This window comes from Sceloporus occidentalis, unplaced genomic scaffold, assembly GCF_023333645.1.
Source record: "Sceloporus occidentalis isolate IW3139 unplaced genomic scaffold, rSceOcc1.0.p SCAF_1, whole genome shotgun sequence".
Classification (NCBI taxonomy): Eukaryota; Metazoa; Chordata; class Lepidosauria; order Squamata; family Phrynosomatidae; genus Sceloporus; species Sceloporus occidentalis.
This window is the reverse complement of record NW_028316981.1, coordinates 246542496-246558144: the sequence shown is the minus strand read 5'-3', so window position 1 is coordinate 246558144 and position 15649 is coordinate 246542496. Positions and strand designations below refer to the sequence as shown.

At 42.9% G+C, this 15649-nt stretch overlaps 1 protein-coding gene across 1 annotated transcript in view; it reads left to right on the top strand.

Annotated features, from left to right (window-relative positions):
• The first annotated feature begins 741 nt into the window (after positions 1-741).
• The window catches only part of LOC149323712 (chondroitin sulfate synthase 3-like), a 94899-nt gene continuing 79991 nt past the window's right edge, over positions 742-15649 (top strand). Inside the window, exons 1-2 of the mRNA XM_089491294.1 lie at positions 742-1868; positions 10151-10434. Of these exons, the coding sequence (XP_089347420.1) occupies positions 983-1868; positions 10151-10434 (1170 nt within the window). The 5' untranslated portion in view covers positions 742-982. The remainder of the gene's footprint in view (positions 1869-10150; positions 10435-15649) is intronic.

Sequence of the window (15649 nt, the reverse complement as noted above, 5' to 3'; positions counted from 1 at the left end):
AAAGGCGGGTTTTCTTTCCCAAGTTGCCACTCCCCACTTTTCTCCTCCTCTTCCTCTTCCCTCCATCTTCTCCTTTTTAAAAACTTGGCCTTTGGAGGGAAGCAAGAAAGATGGGACTGACGAGGGCGCAAAAGGACTGGGGAAAGCGGGAGACTGAAAGGGAAGCCTCCTCAGAGCCTCAGCAGGAAAGAAGAGGCCCTTCGGTCCAAAACACTGCCGTTTTGTGAGACATTCGGCCTTCTATGTCAGCTCTGGTGCCACGACAAACTACAGTTCCCGGAATTCCCTAGCACTGAGCCAGGGCAGTTACAGCGGTCTCGGACTGCCTTATTTCTGGAGTGTGTTTCGGACCAAAGTGGGTCGAAAGAGAATTTGGGTTTCAGACGGATGCGCGGTGTGTGTGTGTAAACCAAAAAAAGTCCTCCTTTCCCCGGACCTGTCCTCCCTCCCAGCCTCACCGCTCCAGTTCTAAGAAAGCCCTCCCTTCCCAGCAGGGGAACAAGCAATGAAAGCATCCTTCCAGGAGCTTTCCTTGGCTGGCGCCTAAGCTTTCTCTGAGGCGTCCAACATTTGGCCGGGAGGAGGATAGCTCTAGCCCCCTGCGCCTCCCCTTCTTTCTCCTTCTCCCTCCCTCTCTCTCTCTCTGTGGAGAGAAGGGGGAGGAACGGGGAGGAGGAGGGACCACTCCCGGCGGCGGCAGCAGCAGCAGAAGCAGCAACAGCCGCCGCATCCTCTCTGGGTCGGGCGCATTTTGCCTGGCTGTGCCGCCTCCTTCCCTTGCTTCTGAAGTTTCACTCGGAGGAGCAACAGCCCGGAGTGGACCTTCCTCCTCCTCCTCCTCCTCCGCCCGGGAGCCACTCATGGAGGGCCAGAGGCGGCGTCGGGGTCTGGGAGCGTGACGAGGAAGAGGCGGAGGAAGACGAAGGAGAAGGAGGAGAAGGAGCGAGGGAGGCGGCTGGTGGGCTCTCTCTGTCCGGCCACCATGGCCTCCCGCTCCCGGCGCCCCTGGCTGAGCGTGGCCTTGGGGCTGGTGCTGGGCTTCAGCGTGGCCTCCTGGCTCATCGCCCCCAAAGTAGCCGAGCTGAGCGAGAGGAAGAGGCGAGCCGGAGGAGGAGGAGGCGGCGGCGGCAGGGAAGGAGCAGCAGGAGGCGATGGAGGCAGCAGCCGGAACGGGCTCCGCGGAGCCTCTCCCCTGAGCGGAGGCAGCAACAGCCTGTGCGCCTTCTACGGGCGCGTGGCGGCGGGGCTTCCCGGGGAACAGCAGAGGCAGCTGCCCACCGAGGAGGAGGAGGAGGAGGAGGAAGAGGAGGAGGAGGCGGCTGCCAGGAGGAGAGGGAAGCCTTTCTGGGGGAAAGACTGGCAGCCGCAGCAGCCGCCTCCTCCTCCGCCTCCGCTTGCCGAGGAAGGGCTGCCCGGTCTCGCCCCGACTCCCACCTTCGAGCAGCAGCAGCAGCAGCAGCAGGAGGAAGGCGCCACGGCCCCCGGCGCCACCACCGCCGTCCTCCTCCACAACGGGAGCGGGGACTACGGGGCCAGAGGGGCCAAGTGCTGCCCGGAGGCTCCCGGGCGGCGCTTCCTGTATGTCGGGGTGATGACGGCCCAGAAGTACCTGAGCGGGAGGGCGGTGGCGGCGCAGCGGACCTGGGCGCGCTCCATCCCCGGCCGCGTGGAATTCTTCTCCAGCCAGGGCTCGGTGGCCCCGCCGCCGGCCTCCGGAGAGCGGCCCCTGCCCCTGGTGGCCCTGCCCGGCGTGGACGACGCCTACCCCCCGCAGAAGAAGTCCTTCCTCATGCTCAAGTACATGCACGACCACTACCTCCACGCCTTCCAGTGGTTCATGCGCGCCGACGACGACGTCTACATCAAAGGTGGGTGGCTCTGGCAGCAGAGGGCCAGGCGGCTCTGGAGGAGCCCAGGGCTCCGTTCCAGGTGGCTTTGGGGGAGACTTCAACTCCCAGAATCCCTCCACAATCAGCCTTCACACTGACTGGGACTCCTGGGAATTGGAGTTAGTCTTGTCACAAACCAACTTCTTCTTCTTCTCCCATCGAGAACTAGATGCGGATTTTTAAAAGAAAATATCGGGCCCGTACAGAGAGACCAAAATAAAGCTGCTTTGGGTCACTTTGGAGGTATGCTGTTGAAATGCTGCATGCGCCCTAAGAGTCCGGATGTCGTGCCAAAGCCATGCTCCAGTCCTGAGGACTAGAACGTAGCCTCTTCAGATGTCTGTGTCATTTCAACAGCATACCTCCAAAGTGGCCCAAAGCAGCTTTATTTTGGCCTCTCTGTACATGGCCTCATTCTTTACAGAAGTCCCACTTTCAAAAGGTTATTTTTCTTCTCTCCCTCCCTGTCAAGAAGTATTTTTCACAGCTTTCTTGAATGAAAATAAAAGACAAGGGAGGCAAACGTGTACGCTAAGTACAATGGTATTTCAAACTCAGTTACCATGTCAAAAGGCAGTGTGGCAGAGGTTTAAAGAACATTCCTCTGCTGGAAAAAGCCAATATGAATGGTAGCTTTGCTCATGCAAAATACTCAGATCCTGGCCTACCAAAATTCTTACTCATTGATTGAGAAGAGCTCATAATTTCTTCGCTTTAAAAAGCTTTCAAAATCTTCGGATAACGGATATTTCTTCTGTTTATCAAATTTTGACAAATATTCTTTACATCACTAATTGAAGTCCAAAACATCTGGAGGCCCAAAGGTTGAGAACCACTCATCCCTCCATGTTTGTGGCTTTGACATTTGTGGCTTTGATTATTCACAGATTAGATGACTATGTTCTCTCTAGGAATACTTAGGTCCTCCAGTGCATCTCTACAGTCAACTTTAAAGGTTGCACAGAAAGACCTAGAGATTCCTAGAGAGAACACCCCACTTTTGTAGCTCCTCCAGTGCAGTTCTATGGTCGAAGTCTGGCAGATGTTGACCACAGAGTTGCACTGGAGGACCTAGAGATTCCTAGAGAGGTGTCTTCTCAGGTAAAAAACATGGTGTTATATATAGAGAGATGGGCCAGGAGGACCCCTTCTCAGCCCCAGGACCTGTGGTTCCTGCCCAGGAGTTACTCTGGGCTGGGCATGTCCAGAGGAGGGTGACCAAAATGGTGAGGAGGAATTGGGGCTGATTTCAGCATTAAACAGAGATTAAAGGACATTCAAAGCATCCAGCAAAGGAATGGCGAGTAATTGTGCGAATGATTATCACACATAATTGCACAAATAAAGCGATATTGGAAACACATTGTTGCTGAAATCTCAAAAGTAAAGAGATGTCCATTAATGCTTCTTTGTGACCACTTTAATGGTGGGTTGTATGCAACGTTGTGCAAAATCGTTACACGCAATTACGCAATTTTTCTCTGGGATTTTCTTCATGGGATAAACTCCCAATTTGCTTTGTGTGGCAAACTAGGGAGCTGGATATGTTTAGCCTGGAGAAAAGATGCTTAAGAGGTGGTATGATAGCCCTGTTTAAGTATTTGAAGGGGTGTCATATTGAGGATGGAGCAAGGACTGGATGGCCCTCGTGGTGTTTTCCAGCTCTTCTGTGTGATTCAAAGCTTGTTTGCCTCTGCTACAGAGACTAGGAACAATGGGTACAAACTACAGGAATAGAGATTCCACCTCAATGGTCAACTTCCTGACAGTAAGAGCTATTCGACAGTGGAAGACACTGCCTTGGAGCATGGTGGGATCTCCTTCTTTGGAGGTCTTTAAGCAGAGGCTGGATGGCCATCTGTCAGGAATGCTTTGATTATGACTTCCTGCATGGCAGAATGGGGTTGGACTGGATGGCCCTTGAGGGCTCTCTGTGAGTCTGTGGGCAGAATAGCAGGTACAAGAGTGCCAGAGCGCCTAGGCATCACTACTCAGGATGCCTCTTTTGTAGGGCTCTCTAGGAGCATCTTTTCTTCCAGGTGGTCATAAGCAAGTGTAAGGTTGGCAACTAGAATAGGGTGCCCACCCTTCCCTTGAGAAGTCCTCAACACTGACACACCAGTGTAGCTGAGTTTTACAAAGGTGAGCATGCTGGATTTTTTTCCACAGGATACTTTGGAATCTCACCCAGTTCCATCCCTGCCCATTAATGCAAGCTTCTTCTCTACCTGCCTTCCAGGTTGAGAAAGAGACAAAGCTTGTGGATTTCTAGTGGTTGAGTATGCCTGTGTAGCCCGCATGGCTTCCCTCTGTACATCTGCATGCTTTCTCCCACTTGGAGCTCATCCTGAAAAAGAAGCTCAAGTCCTTCAGTGGTTGGAGTTTATCACACTGGGGCTAATTTCGGCATTAAAGCATCCCACAAATAAAGTGAAAATGGCGAGTAATTGCACATATGATTGTCACATGCAATTGCGCAAATAAAGTTTTATTGGAAATGCATTGTTGCTGAAATCCCAAAAGTAAAAAGATGCGTGTTAATGCTTCTTTGTGACCACTTTAATGGTGGGTTTTGTGCAACGTCATGTGGAATTGTTTTGCTTAATTACGTGATTTTTCCAGGACATTCATGGGATAAACTCCCAATCTCCTTTGTGTGTTAAAATCTTTTGAAATGAATAATGCAGTCTCCCCTCCTGCCCCTTGGTTGGTAGAAATGCACATGTAGGGCATTCATTCCTCATTTGAAATTTAACCACCTTATCCTGTTCCAAGATATCTTTTGGTCTCAGAATAAATTACCAAGTTCAGTGACCCTTGCATCAGTTGCTCTCCAATGATAAAGATTGTGGAAGCCTGTACCAAAATGAGTGATGAAAGACTGTAAACTTAAAAAGGAGTTTATTAGACAGCTATGAAATAGTAACTGGCTGTACTAAATGGCAATTCCAATAAGGTATTGGGTGAACTGGGTTCTTTTTCCCCCCTCCTTCCTCCCTGGATTATATTGGTAGATGAATTTGTGTTTCTATTTAGTTTGCATTGACATCTTTACGATTTGCAATAGATGGGCAAAATTGTGTGCTAAAATTGTTAATATCAGTTTTAAAAAGAACACAATTCTGAGGACTGCTGATATATTGTTTCAAGAGCTTTGGTAAGGAAGAGCTTCATAATGTGAAGTGGACAAAGAAATACCCACAGGAATTGGGTTTCTGTTAGATTCAAGAAGTCAAAAATTGAAAGTGCAGGTGGTAGTTCACACCGATGAAGGTAATACATAAGACAACTACATAACTAATATTGTGAATAGGCTCAGAAAATGAGCATTTCCTTAAAATAAAGTCGATCAATAGCTTGATTTTTTAAAAATAATGTAGTACTCATAAAGCATTGCTTTAATATAATTAGTTCTCTAACACTGGGATTATCCCCACTCCCAGTTTATCTGGCATGCTACTGATTTATCAGTGAAATCCTGGTGCCAGAAGCTCTGTAAGCGCTGCAGGAAAGAAGATGAGCTTGGGGAGTCACTTACTCATTAACATAATCAATTCTCTTTCTCTAAATAGCAGAATACATTGATACATTTCCTCATAGTAGGATTAATGAGTCAGAAACATTTGCTTCAGATTTCAATGTGTTTTAAAAAATGTTAATTTTTTTTAAACATGGACAGAACAATTTATGTTACAACAGAATGTCGGTGTGTCTCTGATTATGGAGCATCAGGTTCTCTTTATTGGAGTAGTTATAAGTACTGGTATTTATTTGGAAAGATATTCCAGCTGCTGGGCAAAAGGAATTGGCTGATCCCAAGACTTTTCAAGGATTGACACCAATATTAATAAACCAAAGGTTTATAGCTCTATGGTGTGAGAATTCCTTCTACCAGCACAGTTTTATTCAGGTCTGTTCATGGCTGGAATTCTTTACCTGCTTATCTGGAGTAAGCACCCCTTGAACTTCTTTGTTGGTCTTGCTTGGGAGTAGACATATATAGGACTGCACTGTCTCCCTCAGACATGGGTTACGGTATATGTAGATGAACCTGACACCTAGTATAGACAATCAGGCGATTTCAAGAGGTATTTTTGTTAGTTCTCTGAAGCTCTCTCTCTTGAGCCTGTACATATAGTAGAAATGAAAATATTTTGAAAAAGCTTGGGCCAGAGTGAGGGGAAATAAGCACTATTTAGAAATGTAGGCAATTGACCTTAGCTGGGAGTCCCCTCTCCTTGTCTCTAACTTGGAGAGAGGAGGATGACTTTAGTCAGAGTTGTGCCAGAGGAAGGAACAGTTGAATCTTTACTACCCTCTGTGCTACAGTCTCAAATCTCCCTCCCACACTACTGGGTACAAGTGATGTTTCATTTTTAAAAACCTCAGATTGACTGCTAACTATAATATTAAAGTTTAACCTCCAGTTTTGCCTTATGTCATAGAAGTGGATTCTGCACAGAGCGCTGTTCTTTCACTGCTGAGTAACCACGAATGTCTTTTCATGTATCTTAGATTAGGGTCCCGATCCAACGACTTTACTTTCTGGTCTTGCTGAGTTCTCTCACATATGAATGTCTTGGTAATATGTTAGGATACAAGTCCAGTGCATACTTATTGGGCCTGTTGATATGTGGTGACCCATAAATTTTATGGGAGTTTCTTAATCAAAGATGGTTTTGCCAGTTCCTTCTGCTGAAATATAGCCTACAGCTCCTGGTATTTGTTGGCTGTTTCCCATCCACGTACTGACTAGAATTATTACTGTGTTTAAATGCTGTAGAAGGAGCACAAGGGCAGGGAGGAACCAACAGAAGCCAGAGGCTAAGTTCTTTTTCTGAAATATGCAGTCAATCTGAAGCCTGTCTGATTTTGCTTGACAAGATTGTTGTCTCTTTGGCTTCCCCAGTAAAAATAAGCCACCGTCCCATATTCTGCTTGTTGACATGGTTTAAAGTAAACACTGTGGAGATGTTAATGTGGGATTGGTGGAAATTTAGCTGTTTTTTCGGTGTGCTACAGATGAGTTTATTGCATCACTCCATTCGCAGCCTAAGGGTGGCAGTCCATCCTTGCTTTGCCCTTTGCATGGGTACAGGTAGCCTTACATGTTACTTTACTTCTGCCAACATTGACTTTTAATAGGAACTGAAGTGTAAAACACTGAGTGACTTTAAATACTGTATGTTAATTTTTTCTTTTCTCTCTAATTTTTTTAGACTTCAATTTGGTGCATGTTCTTATTATTGACAATAGTTTTTATGTCACCTAGTTTCTTTTAATACAGAAAATCTACGTGTTACACTGTTGCTATGGCTTTACAGGATATATTTGGAAATGTTTGTCAAAGAGCCATCTCTGTCTGCAGTGTGATGTTCATCTGAGCCTGGACTAATGTTTGTTGCAAATTTGCATGATATGTTTTACATATTTTATTATTCTATTTTTCCTGGGACCATATGCTTGAGAGAGAACTAAAATAAAAATTCAGTAATAAAACATTGCTCTGGGTGCTATTTAGAAGTTTTTGTACATTGCTTTTGATGTTATTGTGCAGCAAGTAACAGGCAATAAACTGCTGATATTAACAATCTGAATATTGCAAACAAAGCAGGTCCGTTTCAGTTACACACACACACACATATAAATGAAGAGAAAAACAATCATTGGGCTACAGTTTTATCCACACATCTGGGAGTCCTCATGAAACTCAGTGGGACTTCTGAATAAATACATAAAATTGCATGTGATGAGATGACTTTTTCATTTTGTCCTTTGATTCTAGCTCATTATATGAAATGGCCTTGTACACATATTTCATTATATTAAACACAATTGTTCTAATTAATACATTTAATCATGAAAGTGCAGGAATAAAAAAAATCATCAAGAACTTGAACAGGTTTCTGGTTTTTATATATCAATTAAACTTCCCCAGACTTTGAAATTGCAGCAATTTTTAGCAGGATCAAAAGAGGGTTTTATACAATTTACTCTTATAACTATCACCTTTTTATAAAATTTAACGTCTTTCTTAAATAGATTCTCTCTGAGTTAAATTCCATTAATTTCGGTGTAGTATTTTCTTTAGGAAAATGTGAAGTCACTGGCCAGTGTGCTGCTGGTTAGTCCCAGCAGGAGTAGACCAGTGGAATCAACTGTTGAATGATGAGTTAACAACATGCAAGTCTAGTTGATTCAGTAGATCTATTCTAGCAAGGAATCACAGTAAGATTTTAGCCACTGGCTGCATCTGCACTGCAGAAATAATCTGGTTTGACACCATTTCAACTGCCATGGCTCAGTGCTATGGATTTCCGGGAACTGCAGTTTTGTGAGACATATCCTGAGAACTGTAATTTTGTGAGACTACATATCTTAGAATTCCATAGGATGGAGCCATGGCAGTTAAAGTGGTGTCAAATCAGATTATTTCTGCACTGTGGATGCAGCCTCAATCTTATGTTTCAGCTTTTGCCATTTTTATTGTCAAAAAATAATCTTTGAAAAATATATTTGTGTAATTTTAACTCAGTATGCAAATAGCATTTTGAAGGAGGGACATGTCTTTCTTGTGGTGGTTCTTTCCTTTCACCTCAGTCTCCCATTGATTTTCTCTGCTATGGTTGAGGTCACCTGCATATCTCGACTGATTCTGGGTCTAATTGGAGCATAGAACTATAGAGTTTATCTAGTTCTCCTCTCTTCCATTCCTGAGGAGACAGAGAGTGTGTATATGGTGGTAGCAGCACCAGTAGAGTGCACAGTGCCAGCACTAGATCAGTGGATTGATGGTGATGCAGACTGGCTTCAACCTAGGAACTACCATTTGTCATTCATTTATGGCAGTCAAATGGCAAATTGCTTGACTGTTTTTAACATGGATTGTATTTGTGAAATGGCAAAATGTTACAGAGTACTATCTTGTATCCATAAAACATTGAGTTGTGTTCTGGTTGCATTATTATGGAGCTTTTCTCATCCCTAATTCCCACAGCACATCTTTGTGTCTGTTGAAAATCCACTCCTGAGGCCCCTTCTCCCATAATTTTGTGCAGTGTAGTGTGGAAAAGTGCAAGTAGAGATGAACATCAGCAGAAATCTGATGGTGAGAGTTCTGCGGGCTCTATGGACTGTTGAGTCAAACCACTGTTTTAAACCAATATCTGCTTCATTTTATAGGGGACATTGGCCTCAGTACAGTGGGCCTTTGTTATCCTCGGGGGTACCCCCATGGATACCAAAATCTGTGGATGCTCAAGTCCCATTAAATACAATGACATACTAAAATTGTATCTCTTGCATAGCAATAACAAGTACATTTCAATACCATTTCAATCCCTAAGCGGTGGAAGCTAATTGCCCCCAACAAGCTTGGGTATTCATTTTAGCAACCCACAGAACAATGAGTGGCCCCTGGAGCCCTGCCTGGGACTGAACTCACAATCTTTTGGCTATGAATGGCTGCAGTAAGGTATTTTAACCACGGTGCCACCAAGGCTCCCTTATATAAAATGGCAAAATCCAGATTTACTTTTTGGAACTTATACATTTTAAAAATATTTTTAAGCTATGGAGGCTTGAATCTGTGGTTAAAAAGTCCATAGATATGGAGGGCTGACTGTAGTATTACCATATATACTCAACTATAAGTCAGCTTCATGTATAAGTCGAGGGCAGGTTTTGGGGCCAAAATTATGAATTTTGATATGACCCATGGGTAAGTAAAGGGTAAAACTTAGAGGCATATAACAAAGGATCTAAAGGATGAAGGAAGGGAAAACAATGTCAAAGAACATACAAAATTCCAGCAGGCATAACTGTTTGTGTTCACCCTAAAAGCTGGATTCATGAGAGAGTAGAGGGGAAGTCAGTGCTTCCAAAAGTGATTATATTCTTGCCTTCTACCATGGGGTGCTTGCTTTTTATAAATAAGAGTTAAAGTACAGTACTTACATTGACCTGTGGATAAGTCGGCTCAGGTTTTGGGTCAATTCTTTTATTAGAATTTCTAGACTTATACATGAGTATATATAGTAGTTCTGTCAGGAAGAATTTCAAAAACTAAAAACTCCTATCTTCTCTTTTGGCTTTGTCCTTTTTTAGTATTGGTTGGAGGAGAATAAATTATAGATCATAGAGTTATAGATTAAAGTTTAGCTGTAAAGAGAAATTAATTAGATGATGTAGCATAAATAATTTCTCTCTCTCTCTCTCTCTCTCTCTCTCTCTCTCCCCCTCTCCCCCCTCCCCCAATATAGGAGAAAAATTAGAGGAATTCCTTCGGTCACTCAACAGCAGTAAGCCTCTCTATTTGGGACAAACAGGACTAGGAAATATTGAAGAACTTGGAAAACTTGGGCTTGAGCCTGGAGAAAACTTCTGCATGGGTGGTCCAGGGATGATCTTCAGTCGTGAAGTTCTTAGGAGGATGGTGCCACACATAGGTGAATGTCTTCAAGAAATGTACACAACTCATGAGGATGTCGAAGTAGGCAGATGTGTTCGGCGGTTTGGTGGAACTCAGTGTGTGTGGTCCTATGAGGTAAGAAACATTAGATTTCTGCCAAGGGCTTTTTTATGTGGAAACAAATACCTTCATTGTAAAATAATAACAACAACAAACCAACCAACCGTATTAGCCATTATCTAATGGTACTCAAACTGCATATAGTTCTAGTGTTAATGAGAAGGATGTGTAACTCACTGGCATGTTTGGATTTCAGTACACCAGTGAAACCAGATAAAGTTAAGTGTTTGCAGTGGCTTTATGGATGTTAACCTACAGTGCATTCAGCACTGGCTAGAAACCAACATACAGTGCGGCCTTACTTTATGCGGGGGATCATTTCCAGACTCCCCCACGTAAAGCAAATACTGCCTATGCTTGAGCCCCATTTAAATGAATGGGGCTCATGCATGCAGTGGTGCGGCAGAGCATGCATGCCATGGGCGCGTGCCCCATTGTTCCCTATGGGACGCGCCGGCCCTTCTCCGCATGTGGTTTTCAGTATATGATGAAAGCTGCGTAAAGCACACCCGTGTATGACGCAGATGCACTGTACAACCACAGCAGACATTGCTAGGCTAGAGGTCACCAAAAACACTGGTCTGGGCTAATAATGGTGGTGGTGGTGTGTATGTGTGCACACATGTATTTGTTTATTTATTTATATGTAACTAAGGTCTAATATGCACTGCAGACATAATGCAGTTTAACACTGCTTTAACTGTCATGGTTCAGTGCTGTGGAATCCTGGGATTTGTAGTTTGGTACGGCATCAGAGCTCTCTAACAGGGAAACCTAAGTATCTCACAAAACTACAACTCCCAGAATTCTATAACACTAAGCCATGATTATAAAAGTGGTGTCAAACTGCATTATTTCTGTAGTGCAGATTAGACTTAGGTCATAGAATCATAGAGTTGAAAGAGACCACAAGGGCCATCCAGTCCAACTCCTGCCATGCAGGAAATCACAATCAAAGCATCCCCGACAGATGGCTATCCAGCCTCTGTTTGAAGACCTCTAAGGAAGGAGAGTCCACTGCACTCCAAGGGAGTTTGTTCCACTGTCGAACAGCCCTTACTGTCAGGAAGTTCCTCCTAATGTTGAGGTGGAATCTCTTTTCCTGCAGCTTGCATCCATTGTTCCGCGTTCTAGTCTCTGGAGCAGCAGAAAACAAGCTTGCTCCCTCCTCAACATGACATCCTTTCAAATATTTAAACAGGGCTATCATATCACCTCTTAACCTTCTCTTCTCCAGGCTAAACATCCCCAGCTCCCTAAGTCGTTCCTCATGGGACATGGTTTCCAGACCCTTCACCATTTTAGTCACCCTCCTTTGGACACGATCCAGTCTCTCTACATCCTTTTTTAATTGTGGTGCCCAGAACTGGACACAGCATTCCAAGTGGGGCCTGACCAAAGCAGAATAGAGTGGCACTATTACTTCACTTGATCTAGACACTATATTTCTATTGATGCAGCCTAAAATCGCATTGGAACAGATTATTATAACAAAGCATGTCTTTGTGCCCCCATGCTTATATTCAGTATTCCTTATTAGTACATTTTCTTGTAGGGAGATCTTACTGTATTAATGCTTTTATTGAAAACATCCTGCTACAGATTCTAACTTATATAGATAATTACATTTTGTATTAATAATTCAGGCATAGTTACTCAATTTATAACTATAACCAACAGACATTTAATTAGGATTCAGAATGTTGTTATCCTGCTTAACAGGAATGTTCTGGCTCCACTTCTTAACATGGACTTTACAAAACAAATACTCTTGGCTATTTTTTTAAAAAATTTCTTCATGCAATATGTTCTGTGGTAACAGTGATCAACTCACTTTCTGGTTTGCTGTGGTAAGATTGCCTTATACCTGATTAGAAGTGTAAAGCCATGTATTCTTCATAAAACTGTACCTGGAGCAGAAAAACTTAAATTGTGTTTTTTCTAGCTATGTCTTGTCAACTAAGTATGAGTAAGAAAATGAGCCAGTAGCTTGCATTTATATACATTGGTTTACTTGATACATGATTTGCCAAAATTAAATGCAAACTTCTTAGTAAATATGCCTGGGGTCAGGAGGTTAATCCCTATAGCTTTTTAACCAGTTGACATGCCTAGATTTTCTGTGACCATTAATAACATGAAGGATTATAATTATTACTATGCATGTGATCTGAGTTATTGTGCTGGTATTTTAGTATTAAAATATGCTTGCCCTTGTGTCAGTATCTCATTAAGGAGGAAAAAAATCAATTTAAATAGGCCAATGAAAGAAAGTACGTGCCATGAAACACAAAATGCAGAAGAGTAATTGGATTTATGCATTATGCAGCACATTTCAGCCAAAGGTTCTTTTGAAAAAAAAATTATGTAAAGCCTGTGACATTATGCTTTGCTGTAAAATGTCCACATTTTATAACTTTTTTAATGCACAGGAGAATGTATTAAAATATACAGGAAAAAAGACAGTTAATAATAATAAGAGATTACTTACATAACTGTGATACACTGAGTGGACATCTGTAAACTCACACAACCCACATGTGTGAGTTCACAGATGACTACTCGAAAAAACATAGTTGGAGGTGACTACTCTGTTACTCTTTGTAATGGTTTATGTGAAATTCCTTAACTAGGATTATGTCATTTAGAAGATCCTAATTAAGAAATTTGACATAAATCAATTCACATAAATCATCTGTGAACTCACATATATGGATTATGTAAGAGCATGTCATTTACAAAGGGCAGAGCCACTGTGATGTAGTGGTTTGAGGGCTGGACTCTGACCCATGCAAACTCACTGGGTGATATTGGACAATTCACACTCTCTCTGTTTCAGAGGATGGCAATGGCAAATCCCCCTCTAAAGAAACTTGCCAAGAAAACCCCATGTTAGGTTTTTCTTAGGGTCTCCATAAGTTTGGAAACTGCTTGAAAGCACACAACAACAACAACATTTAGGAAGACATTGTTTGGTAAAGTCTAAAGATATGAGTTGTCCGGTGCAATGCATATTGTTAATAGATCAAGTTGCCGCTTTTTCCCGCAGCCCTTGTTTGTCTCCAGGTCTGCTCCTGAGGGTAGACAATGCACAGTGAAGTGCAGGGGTGAAGAAGAAATGAGAAGTCTTGCTGAATGAGCAGAGGTCTAATAATAATAATAATAATAATAATAATAATAACAATATGCCGCCCAATCACTGGGAATCCGGGCGGCTTACAACAGAGGGGAGAATAGACAGTTCCCTGCCCTCAGGCTTACAATCTAAAAAGACACGACACAAAAGGAGAAGGGAATGATGAGGGGGGAGAGGGGAATATTTTTAATGAAATATTGGAGTTTACCTCTAACTTTAGTTTACTTGAAATTCTAATCCAGTCTGACTTTGGAGTTTATCAGACTGGCCCTGGAACGGGCCCAGTGCGTTTTAAACGTGCACGCGTGGGGGTGCGCACGGAACGGGATGGGGCCAAGAACCCCATTTTACTGCATGCTGGAATGCCGCCTTTGCTGCCGGGAATTCCAGTTGCGTCCCCATTCCGTCCCAGAGGGCGCCATTTCTGAGAACTGTTCTAAAGCGTTCTCAGAAATGATACTCTCTGGGACGGAACGGGGACACAACTGGAACGCCCGGCGGCAAAGGCGGCATTCCAGAGTGCAGTAAAATGGGGTTCTTGGCCCCATCCTGTTCCATGCGCACCTGCACGTTTAAAACGCACTGGACCTGTTCCAGGGCCAGTCCAATAAACTCCTTTGGTGATAATTCAGATTGAATCTCCCTTATCTGGAATTCCAAAATAGAAAATACTCCAACATCCAAAATTGTCCACATTGGTGGTTGAGGTAGTGACACCTTTGCTTTTTAGTGGTTCAGTGTACATAAACTTTGTTTCATGCACAACATTATTAAAAATTTTGTGTATCAGGCTTTGTGTATCAGGCATATACAAAATATAAATGAATTTCATGTTTATACTTAAGTCTCATCTCCAAGATATATCATTTTGTATATGCAAATATTCCAAAATCTGGGGGGAAAAAATCTCAAGCACTTCTGGTCCCAAGCATTTTCAATGAGGGAGACACAACTTGTACTAGCATTAGAAAATAAAATGAGTTGTTATCCCTTGGTCTTGAACACTTAGGCCTAAATCTAATTGTTAGAGTAGACCTAATGAAACAGTTGTTGAATGGTCAATCATAAATCTTCTTCCTATCTCCAGTGGTTGTTATTTGGAGAGAGTAGAAATGTGTGATTGCATGAACACTCGTCATCTGAATGTGAAAAGAGAAAGAAGCATGTGTTGTCATCTCTGAGTATTTGGTATAGTCTTCACCATGCTAGAAAATCTTAATATATGCATACTTGCTGGCTTGGACTAAGTGCAAGGTTACTGTCTTTGAGGATATGTTAGAATAAAATAACGTGTTTTGGGAGGGGTGTTTGAGAGTAGAGAAGCAATGTGGGTTGGTATTCATACAGTCTGCTGCTTTTCTGTTCCCAGTGGCTTTCTGCAATACAGGGTTTCAAATGTGTATTTGCTATTAGTGTTAAAAGATGAAATGAGGAAACATAAAGTCCTTCCTGCCTCTGTTGTTATCAGCTTCTTTTCCTACAAAGTAGTTTAAAAAAACAAACATGTGTAGTACTTCTCACAGTGGTGGGAAAACTAGCTTGAAGAAGGAAACACAGGGTGCATCTGCACTGCAGAAATAATGCAGTTTGACACTGCTTTAATTGCCATGGCTCAATGGTATGGAATTCTGGGATTTGTAGTTTTGTGAGATATTTAGCATTCTCTGTCAGAGAGCTCTGGTGCCCTAGTAAACTACAATTCCCAGGTTTCCATAGAGTAGAGTCATGACAATTAAAACAGTGTCAAACTGCATTATTTTTGCAGTGCAGATGCAGCCACAGTGACTCAGTTCTGAAATCTCAGGAAACCTATGGGTTGTACAATTGGTACCACGTTTAATGGGATCTTGAAGCACTTTTGAGACTAACTGAAATAAAGAAGCTGGTAGCATGAGCTTTCAGTTGCTCTCTTTCCAAAGGCTGCTGCTGTCATATGGAGATTAGAATGCATTTGTGAATTTCAAGTGATGATGGAACAGCAAATGAAAACCCAGAAGTTCTGGACAGGAAAGAGGTTGAATATAAATATAAAAGCAGCAGCAACAGTAGTAGTAATTATAATAGCCCTTCTAAGCTACAGTATTAAAAGTACTT